The following is an 11,367-nucleotide window of genomic DNA, read 5'->3' as shown; positions in this document are numbered from 1 at the left end:
GATGCAGAATAAGGCCAGCAGCACGGGTTCAATTCCCATATCAGTTTACCTGAATAGGCGCCGGAATGGGGGCGACTAGGGGCTTTTCACAGTAACTTCATTCTTGTGACAATGAAAAGGTTATTATTATTATTATACTCTGGCCCCTCCAGTTGTAAAGGTGAACATTCCATTAATCTTTTTGGCTACCATTCGTACCGGGGATCGCTGTAATGGATCGCCAAACCTATTTGGAGCTTCACTCAAGTAAAAGCAAAATTCTGCAGATGCTGGAAATCTGAGATCAAAACCGAAAGTGCCAGTCCTGAGGAAGAGTCATTTTGGACTGGAAACATTAACTCTTGCTCTCTCTCCACCGATGCTGCCAGAACAGCTGAGCTTTTCCCAGCATTTTCTATTTGGATCACCACTTCTCCTGGCTTTTCACTATTCAAAAGATACTTGGATCTATCCTCTTCATTGGTATGAAACCAATAACCTCGCATTCGGCTACATTGAAATATATCTGCCACATTTTCGTTCACTCACTTAATCTATCAATGACTCTTTGTCATTTCCTGGGTTAGGACAGTGCTGGAGAAGCACTTTAATGATTCGCTCCTACTGCTCACCAGCTGCTTGGTAGGGAGTGAACAGGAGTTGAGACCCACTGGCCCCTTTACTTGTTGCGTGTAATTGGGTGTGGATGATCAAAGTGCGTTCCCATCCATTGGAAATACAATGGTCCCAATGCCAAAAGACATTGAGAACTGTGGTGCATAAAACTGTGAACAATTTGGCCAGGGTTGATCCAGAACAGAAAGCTTTGGCACCGAATGCTGATTGGTCAGTTCTGACCTCCTGATCAAGTCCAGCAGCATTTCGGAATAAATGGTTCCTACCCATTTATGCCCACGTTATTTTCTGTGTGTTTTCACACTCTTGACCTCGCCATTCACTTGGAAACAATGTTCAGGTGGCAGTTCTCAAAAGGAACGCACTTTGTCAAGTGGTACCTCTCTTTCTGACATTAGCATTGCAAAAGGAGTAAGTTTGCCACTGCAACTCACCGTTATGGTTCATTGCCCCTCTCATGCCAGTGGGGTTTAAAGCCTCCGAATACTTGAAGAACTGTTAATTTCCCTGGTCTGCTACTTAATAAACGACTATCGTCAGGGCCTCTCTCTTCCTAGACCGCATTCCTCCATCTATTATGGAAGTTTGTCCCTCACCCCCAATCTGCTTGATTTCTTCCACCGCCAGCACTTTCCCCAATTCATTGCCATTATCTAGTTGTTGGTGGGATTTTGCTGTGTGCACATCGGTTGCTGCAGTTCCCACATTCCAACGGCATTGATCATAAGTATTTCCTTGACCCTAATGTGCTTTGGGAGGTCGCAAGGTCATGAGGGGTGCCATATAAATGCAAATTCTTTGTTGTAAGCATGCCGTGGTGGGATTTTCCGCTCCCGCAAGGTGGCTCGCCATCGGCCAGCTGTGGGGTCTTCTGGCTCCGTGGCTGCTAACGGGGTTTCCCGTTATTTCCCACCCTCCACTGTCGTAGAAGGGGGGTGGGAGCGGTCGCCTTCGGTGGACCGGAAGATTACATCGGCGAGAACGGCCAGAAAATTCCTGGGCGGGATTCTCCGAAATGGAGGCAGAGTGTCCGCACCATCGTGAACGCCATCACGTTTCACGATGGTGCAAAATGGGCACGGGCACTATCGATTCTGGCCACCATAGGGGGCTAGCATGGCGCTGGAATGGTTCATGCCACTCCAGCCTCCCTTCCTGGCATCAACTGGGCGCCGCACCAACCTGTGCATGCACAGTGGTGCCACGCCAACCCGCGCATGCACGAGGGACTTTCTCAATGTGCCAGCCCCGATGCAACATGGCGTGGGGGTTCAGTGGCCGGTAGCGTAACAAAATTGGGTCGGGGACTGGAGGTGCCGGCCCGCCGATTGGTGGGCCCCGATCGTGGGCCAGACCCCATTGGAGGCCCCCCCCGGTGAAGGAGCCCCCCCCCACAGACCGCCCCTGACCCTGCACGCAGAGTTGCCGTCGGCTGAGAGCAGGTGTGGACGCCGCTGGCGGGACTCTGCCGTTTCCGCGCGGCCGCTCAGCCCATCAAGGCCGGAGAATCGGCAGCCCGGCCGCGGACAGCTGCGTGTGACCGGCACCACGCCACACGTGCCGGCGCAAATGTCGCTGATTCTCTGCTCCTTGGAGAATCGCGTGCCGCCGTTAGGGCGGCGTGGCGCGGTTGCGGCGATTTTCTGGCCCGGTGCGTGGCTTGGAGAATCCCGCCCCCTTTCTCAACCTTTGAAGGCAGTGAGGCCGTTGCACTTTAATGAATGCAAATGGGGCAGGGGTGGGGGTTGGTGCGGGAGAGTGTTCTGGGGAGTGGGATTGGTGGTTGCCAAAGGACCCCCAAAGTTTTTGATGACCCAACCTCAAGCGTTTCCCCAATGCAGTCCTGCCCTCCCCCCATACCCCACTCCCCCTCCCCGCGGACTTCCCTGATGTGAAGGACCCAGAACCATATCTCAATTACACTAAGATCCAACAGGAGTAACTTCATTCAAGCCTACTTGTGACAATAATAAAGATTATTATGATTATGATTATTATTCACCCTATCACCTTCACCAGCAGAAGCAAAAAAGCAGCGACCAGGACCAGATCCCGGGAACCAACTCGGTTTATTCAGTATTGGAGGCCGCGCTGTAGATGGAATTGTGATTTCACGTTGTTTATTGTTATTTTCCTGCATGCAAGCAGCAGTGAAATGAACAAATACTCCCCAGGCTGAAAGCAATCTTTCAGGTGCCCCAATCCGATCCAGCACACGATCTTTAATAGTTAAAAAAATAACATGTGAGAGGTCCCCCACTTCAGGCGGTTAGAGATATTGCCAGGAAAGGGGAAACACCCTGCAATGATCTGCAATATTGTTACACTGAGCCAGGTTCAGGAGCAAATGTGAAACCTCACAAGCATTTTGATGCGTGCAGTGGTCTTATTGGGTCCTCAACGAGAGGACATTCTCCTGCATATTTCCTGGTAGATGTGCAGCAATTGGGAGGAAGGGGTCTGACATTTTTCCCCTTCCCCCTGAAACTGACTACCGCCCGTGTCAACATCTGGATACCTGGGTGCTGAGGAGCACAGCTGCCCTTTCTCTCGCCACAATCGGCGCTCCAGCAGTGTCACAGTATTTATTATGTAAAAAATAATAATCTTGTGCGGTCTGTGCAACAGCAACAACATCAACAAAAGAAGGCTGTCTTGTAACCTGGAAATGGTCAGGCTGCAGACGAATCGCTTTCCATGTCTGACTGGCGGCGGGATGATGTGAACCGACCCTCCACACGAGTACCTGTCATTTCGAGGCACATCTTCGCCAACAGGGATGGACAGGAGCGATGCGCGGGACCCTCGCGTTTAAAGGCAGCAGCAAAGATTGCGCGCTTGCACCCTCCTCCCGGAGCAGCGTGGGAAAGAACCTGGGGAGAGGTCCCTACTTTCCGGGGATGCTCGGCGCTCAGATAGTGTCCAAGTTGACGGGGAATGCGGACGAGCAGGAATATGGGCGTCAATCATTCCCATAGAACACCCGTGTTCGACGAAAACGAAGATGGTAAGTAAGCCCTCAATCGTGTTTACTGGTTTAAAAAAGTGTTGTTGAAACACTGGCAGCTTACATTTCACCCCCTCCTCCCTCTTTTTTCATTTGGTCACCGCACGGACTTCTGACTCGAGTATCAACTTGCTGAAAGGCTGGACTGGAAATCAGACCGTGCATTCTCCTGTTAGAATCCTCTCTTTCTACCTCGGCAGCTTCGACATGGCAAATATAGTTTTAAAATGTCACTTGCTGCCTGATAACCCTAAACATTGAACTTTGCAACCGAACCTTTGATGTGCAAACTTCAGAGAAGAAGTTATGACTGTGGGGATAACTTTTAACGCAATTTAGGAAAAAAATTAAGAAGCCGGCGGCATTGATTTTGCAACGACTTCCTTGAAATGTTATTGAAGGGAGAGTTAAATCCACAAGTGGTCAGTCAGCTCCATCCCTTCTTCAAAACAGATCGTTTCACTGGGTTCCACTCGTTCAGATGAACAATTGATATTGAAATAATGGATGGTGCCTTGTTTGGTTTTGGCACATTTTAGACACAGAGAGGACCAGAGAGAATGGTTTAAATCATTGCCGCCCTTTTGGTCACAGAGGGCAGCCCCTGCTGAAGTAACAGTGATTTGGTATCGTATGTTGATTGTGGATGTTAGTTTCAAAACAGTTCATTCTTCACTCAATTTTGACCTGTAGACCAACAAGACTGGGAATGAGACTCCTTCATCTTTAACTTAGTTATTTTAATCTCTCAACTTTATCAAACGGCAGCACGGTAGCATTGTGGATAGCACAATCGCTTCACAGCTCCAGGGTCCCAGGTTCGATTCCAGCTTGGGTCACTGTCTGTGCGGAGTCTGCACATCCTCCCCGTGTGTGCGTGGGTTTCCTCCGGGTGCTCCGGTTTCCTCCCACAGTCCAAAGATGTGCAGGTTAGGTGGATTGGTCATGATAAATTGCCCTTAGTGTCCAAATTGCCCTTTGTGTGGGTGGGGTTACTGGGTTATGGGGATAGGGTGGAGGTGTTAACCTTGGGTAGGGTGCTCTTTCCAAGAGCCGGTGCAGACTCGATGGGCCGAATGGCCTCCTTCTGCACTGTAAATTCTATGTAAACCTTGAGAGTTTGCAAATAACAGTGGCTGGCCCTGAATTCAAAAGCACTGTTTCATTGGCACCAAGTATTCTGTTTTCGTCATTATCATTGAGTTTATTAATGTTCTGGAATATGATGTGCTGGTCCAGTCCTTAATGGGCAGGTGAAGCATCAACTGCACTTAATTGTAATCATACATTTGTGTTCGAAATCCTAAGCAAAGTCAGTGGTACATTAGTAATGATCAAACTATAATATGTTTCTTTATAGAGTTGGGCTGGTTTAGCTCACTGGGCTAAATCGCTGGCTTTTAAAGCAGACCAAGCAGGCCAGCAGCACGGTTCGATTCCCGTACCAGCCTCCCCGGACAGGCGCCGGAATGTGGCGACTAGGGGCTTTTCACAGTAACTTCATTGAAGCCTACTCGTGACAATAAGCGATTTTCATTTCATTTCATATTGCTACTGTGGAGAGCTAAAGTGCATGTCTTAGGTTAGAGAGTAGTGACAAACACTAGCAAACGCCAAATGGGGACAATGGGGAGGTGGTGGCGTAGTGGTATTGTCACTGGACTAATAAGGGTGGCACGGTAGCACAGTGGTTAGCATTGTTGCTTCACAGCGACAGGGTCTCGGGTTCGATTCCCGCTTGGGTCACTGTCTTTGCAGAGTCTGCACGTTCTCCCCATGTCTGCATGGGTTTCCTCTGGTTGCTCCAGTTTCCTCCCACAAGTCTTGAAAGACGTGCTTGTTAGGTGAATTGGACATTCTGAATTCTCCCTCAGTGGACCCGAACAGGCGCCGGAGTGTGGCGAACAAGGGGCTTTTCATAGAAACTTCATTGCAGTGTTAATGTATCATTGTGACAATAATAAAGATTACATTACAGAAACCAGAGAGACCCTGAGTAATGCTTTGGGGGCCCAGGTTCAAATCCCGCCACTGCAGATGGTGAAATTTGAATTCAATAAAACCTGGAATGAAAAATCTAATGATGACCATGAAACCGTTGCCGATTGTCGTAAAAACCCATCTGGTTCACTAATGCCCTTCAGGAAAGGAAATCTGCCACCTTTACCTGGTCTGGCCTACATGTGACTCCAGACCCACAGCAATATGGTTGACTCTTAACTGCCTCCTCAAGGGCAATTAGGGATGGGCAATAAATGCTGGCACAGCACGTCCCATGAACAAATAAAGAAAAAAACCTAAATAGTAACGAGCACTCACCAACACCAGGGAGGTCTTGTAACACAATGGATAGCATTGCTACCCCTGAGCTAGAATCCCTGGGGTCTGAGTCTCACCCCCAGGTACTTGATGGTCATGGAAAGTGTGTTCACAATGTGGCCAACAGATTGATTATCAGCCTGTAAAACTCTTCCAACACAGGCGGTAAGAGTGGGAGAGACTCCTGGTCAGCAATGCTTTGAGTGGAGTGCCACCCCTCCAGCTCTAGGCAATGGGGTACATAGAACATACAGCGCAGAAGGAAGCCATTCAGCCCATCGAGTCTGCACCGACCCACTTAAGCCCTCACTTCAACCCTATCCCCTTAACGTAATAACCCCGCCTAATCATTTTTTGGACACTAAGGGCAATTTAGCATGGCCAATCCACCTAACCTGCACGTCTTTGGACTGTGGGAGGAAACCGGAGCAAACCCACGCCCACACGGGGAGTACGTGCAGACTCCGCACAGACAGTGACCCAAGCAGGGAATCGAACCTGGGACCCTGGCGCTGTGAAGCCACAATGCTAACCACTATGCTACCGTGCTGCCCTGCTCCAGGAAAAATCTCACTGTGGAGTCAGCCTTGTGCACCATTTGGTGCAGGAAGGAAGAGAAATGACAAATGCTCCCAAACACCGCTAGGATGGGACTCAGTCTCCTCATTAAATTCATGAAATAATCCCTTTAATTCAAGAATACAAATGGTTCTTGCTATGAATAATGATACAAGAAATTTATTCCAAATAACTCAGGAGGAAGTATGAATGCAAATGGCAAATATATTCAGTTTAACAATGCTTTTGGCATAATCTCTAATCTTGACTAATGAAGAAATAATTTTTGTGTCCATTGAAATACAAAGCTAATTCGCAGACTTATTTTTAGGCTAATATTGGAAAACTCATTTATACTTGAAACAGACAAAGCACTCACATTAGCAATAACACTGGAGTATTACAGCATCAATTTTCAGGCCTTTAAATAAGAACCCTACATTACACTCTCACCCAAAACAAATGACAAAAGAAAGATTGCTTATTCACTTATGTTACTCACACATCTGGAGTGAGGAAGAAAAAGCAAACTGTCCCTCCTCATTTTTTTCTACCTGTGCCTGCAGCCTTTGACACAGGCAATCGGACTAACCCGTTGGTGACACCTTCAATTATTTTGCTTTTGATTGAGTTTTCTGGGGCAGTAACTGGCTAGAATAGATTAGTCCTGCCCTTTGCAGACGGGACTTACCTTGGCAATTTTCTATTTGGGTAGACAGCAGTGTTGCAGCTGTATTAGAACAGCTTGGTTATGGGATGTGGCCAGTTCTGGATCTCAAGGGGGCGATTCTCCAATATTGGGCCCAAGTGTTCTTGCCGTTGTGCACGGCGTCGCAGGGGGCCAGCAAGGCGCTAGAGTGGTGGCGCCGTGCCTACCCGTGCATGCGCAGTAGGGCCAGCTCCATCCTGCGCATGTGCAGCTGGGCAGCGCCATCCTGCGCATGCACGGGGGACTTCTTTAGCGCGCCGGCCCCGACTCAAGATGGAGTCAGTGTTCAGGGGCCGGCCGCGCTAGAAAGTAGGCCCGGGGGGTGGAGTGGCCGGCCCGCCGATCGGTGGGCCCTGATCGCGGGCCAGATCCTATCGGAGGCCACCCTCCGGTGAAGGAGCCCACCTCCCCCCAACCCCCCCCCCCACCCCCCACAGGCTGCCCCCCAAACGTTCCCGCAGAGTTCCCGCCGGCAGCGACCAGGGGTGAACGGCGGCGACGGGACTCTGTTGTATCGGCGCAGGCGCTCGGCCCATCCGGGCCAGAGAATCGGCGGACCCACCCATTCTAGTGGCCCGTGGCCGACGCGCCTCAGAGAATTGTACGCCGGCGTCGGGGCGTTGCTGCGCGGTTGCTGGTCTGGCGCCGGGCTCGGAGAATCACCGCCCAAGTCTTTGGCTTTCTAGCTGGGATGTTTTTCTGGGCCCATAGCTTTGCTGCGTTCAGTTTGCCGAACCATTTCTTCATATTGCGCGAGTGAACTAAATTTGCTAAACACTGGCATGTCATCTGGAGATCAATATGGAACATCCATTCCACTTTTCTGGATGAAGATGGTCACAAATACTTCAGCCTCGTTCCCTCGCTGATAGAATCATTCTTTTAAAAAATATTTTTTTATTCTCCACCTTTTTCACATTTTCTCCGAAATTTACACCCACCAACAACAAATAATAATCAGTAACAAATATATCAATCTCCATATCATTAACAATGATCCCATCTTCCCACCAAACCCCAAACATTAGCCCGCATGTTCACACAAACAAATGACAAAAAGGAATTAGGGATCACCCATAGTCGCCATTAACACACACAGCCCCCCTCCCCCCCAACACTCCCACCCACATGCCCCAACTAATGTTCGATGTTATCCAGTTCTTGAAAGTGCATAATGAATAATGCCCATGAATTGTAGAATCCGTCCATCATTCCCCTCAGTTCAAACTTAACCTTCTCAAGGGTCAAGAATTCCAACATCCCTGCCACGCCAGGGCACAGGGTGGAGAGGTTGCTCTCCAACCTATCAACCTTCGGGCGATCGACGAGACAAAGGCTACAACATCTGCCTCTGCACTCGTTTCCAACCCTGGCTGGTCCGACACCCCGAATATGGGCTCCCGGGGACCCAGGTCCAGTTTCACGTGCACCGCTTCAGAAGTTACCCTAAAAACCTCCTTCCAATAATCCTCTAGCTTTGGACAGGACCAAAATTTATGAACATGATTAGCGTGCCCCCCACCCTGCAAAGTTCACACACATCTTCTACTCCTTCAAAGAATCGGCTCATCCTCGCCCTCGTGAGGTGTGCTCTGTATACCACCTTCAGCTGTATCAGCCTCAACCTCGCGCACGAGGTGGAGGCATTCACTCTCCAGAGCACCTCACACCAGACCCCCTCCTCTATAACCACTCCCAACTCTTCCTCCCACTTTCCTTTGATCCCTTCCAGTGGTGCCTTCTCCACTTCCAAAATAGCTCCGTAAACCGCCGACACTGCCCCCTTCTCCAGTCCCCTTGTCGTCAGCACCTCCTCCAGCAATGTGGAGGCCGGTTCCTCCGGGAAGCTCTGTATTTCCTTTCTGGCAAAATCTCGAACCTGCATGTATCTAAACATTTCCTCCTGCTCCAGCCCATATTTCGCTCCCAGCTCCTCCAATCCTGCAAACCGACCCCTAAGAAACAAATCTTTTAGCGTCTTAATCCCCTTCTCCTCCCATTTCTGAAAATTTCCATCCCACCTCCCTGGCTCAAATCTGTGGTTCCCCCGAATCGGAATTTCCCTTGACCCTGGCCCCAACCCGAAGTGTTGGCGAAACTGCCTCCAGATTTTCAATGAAGCTATTATTACCGGACTCCCTGAGTATTTCCCCAGACCTATCGGGAGCGGTGCTGTTGCTAGTGCTTTCAGTCCCGACCCCCTGCACAAACTCTCCTCCATTCTGACCTACTGAGAATCAACCCCTCTGACCCAGTACCGCACCTTCTCCACATTCGCTGTCCAATAGTAGTACATCAGGTTCGGGAGACCCAAACCCCCTGCCTGCCTTCCCCTCTGTTGCAGCACCTTTCTAACTCTGGCCACCTTCCCTCCCCATATGAATGAAGTAATTCTTCCCTCAATCTCTCTGAAAAAAACCTTTGGCAGGAAAATCGTCAGGCATTGAAAAATAAACAGAAATCGCGGCAACACGTTCATTTTAACTGCCTGTACCCGACCCGCCAGTGACAGAGGGAGACCATCCCACCTTGCCAGATCAGCTTTCACTCTCCCCACCAAACTCAAAATGTTGTACCTGTGGAGCCCCCTCCCCACTCCCGGGCAACCTGCACCCCCAGGTACCTAAAGTGAGTCCCTCCCCTACGGAATGGCAGCCACCCCACCCCTGCCCCCACACCCGGCCGAGACACCGCAAAATACTCACTCTTGTCTAGATTTAGTTTGTGCCCTGAGAAAGACCCAAACACTCAAAGCAGCTCCAATATTCCCCCTATCGACACACTCGGTTCCGACACGTATAACAGCAAATCATCGGCATATAAGGACACCCTATGCTCTATTCCCTCCCGCACTATTCCTTTCCATACCCCCGAACTTCTTAATGCGATGGCCAACGGCTCCATCGCGAGTGCAAACAGCAGGGGGGACATAGGACAACCCTGCCTAGTCCCACGGTGGAGAGAAAAGTATCTCGAGCTGATGTTGTTTGTGTGGACACTCGCCCACAGCTCCTTATATAGTAGTTTTACCCAGTTTACAAATCTTGGTCCAATCCCAAACCGCTCGAGAACTGCCATCAAGTACCCCCATTCTACCCAGCCAAACGCCTTCTCAGCGTCCAATGCCACAACCACCTCTGTTTCCATCCCCTCTGTCGGTGCCATAACGACGTTCAATACCCTTCTAATGTTTGAAAAGAGCTGCCTCCCTCTCACGAACCCCATCTGATCTTCACCTATCACCTTCGGGAGGCACTCCTCCAGCCTACCCGCCAGTACCTTCGCCAATACTTGATGTGTTCGGCAGGTTGGTTCGATGTGGACTGCACTTGATGCAGTGAGGCTAGAAACTGGAGAACTGACACTGGAGAAGATCCAACACGATTTTATTCAACGATATAACTAATATACATATTCAGCTGTGGGTCGACACTATACTGAACTGACTGGAGACCTAGTACTAGCCTGACCAGACTTACTAGCTACCGCATGGTGTTTGCACTGGCTAGCTCGTGGACTCTGACTGTCTCAGTGGCTGGGTCCAGAGAGAGCGGGAAACCTAGTGCCCCCTGGCTTTATAGTGGTAGTGTCCTGTCCGGTGATTGGCTGCACTGTGCTGTGTGCTTACTGGTCATCCTGTGTGTCAATCATTGTCTGTCTGCACTTCATTATATACATGAGTGGATATTATGACATCTCCCACCCTTTTTTGTTCAGATAAATAAATATTAAGGTGTGCGTGCATACATATGTGCCTGACTATATACAAAAGGTGTCGAAATGAACGCATGTACATAGGAAGGTGTTGATAGTGCAGATACATGGCAAACAAAACAATATTTACAGAGGTCAAATCGATGAAGTCACAAAATGTACAGAAGTTCAGTCTATAGATTTAGTCTTTGTGGTGGGTGACCAATTCTTGTTGATCGCCGCAGAGGTGGGTCAGGAGCCACCTGCACTTGGATAGGTGGGATCTCTGCGGGTGGTCACGGGGGCCGGCAGGATTGCTGGTAGATCGGTGGCCTCGTGGTAGGGTACGTCCGGAGGAAGCATCGTAGGCGGCGGGGCACTTCGGTCAGGTGGTGGGCGTGGAACTCTTCGCAGTGCCCATCTGTTGCGCCGTAGCAGGGAGCCATCAGCCATGCGGACAAGGAAT

General features: G+C 49.8%; 1 protein-coding gene across 1 annotated transcript in view; it reads left to right on the top strand.

Moving 5' to 3' along the window:
- Positions 1–2,909: 2,909 nt before the first annotated feature.
- LOC119963440 (serine/threonine-protein kinase 32B-like) overlaps positions 2,910–11,367 on the top strand; it is a 411,699-nt gene continuing 403,241 nt past the window's right edge. The window contains exon 1 of the mRNA XM_038792576.1: positions 2,910–3,622. Within this exon, the coding sequence (XP_038648504.1) occupies positions 3,553–3,622 (70 nt within the window). The 5' untranslated portion in view covers positions 2,910–3,552. The remainder of the gene's footprint in view (positions 3,623–11,367) is intronic.

This window comes from Scyliorhinus canicula, chromosome 3 (genome assembly GCF_902713615.1).
Source record: "Scyliorhinus canicula chromosome 3, sScyCan1.1, whole genome shotgun sequence".
In the NCBI taxonomy this organism is placed as follows: Eukaryota; Metazoa; Chordata; class Chondrichthyes; order Carcharhiniformes; family Scyliorhinidae; genus Scyliorhinus; species Scyliorhinus canicula.
This window is presented reverse-complemented; position numbering and strand designations above follow the sequence as displayed.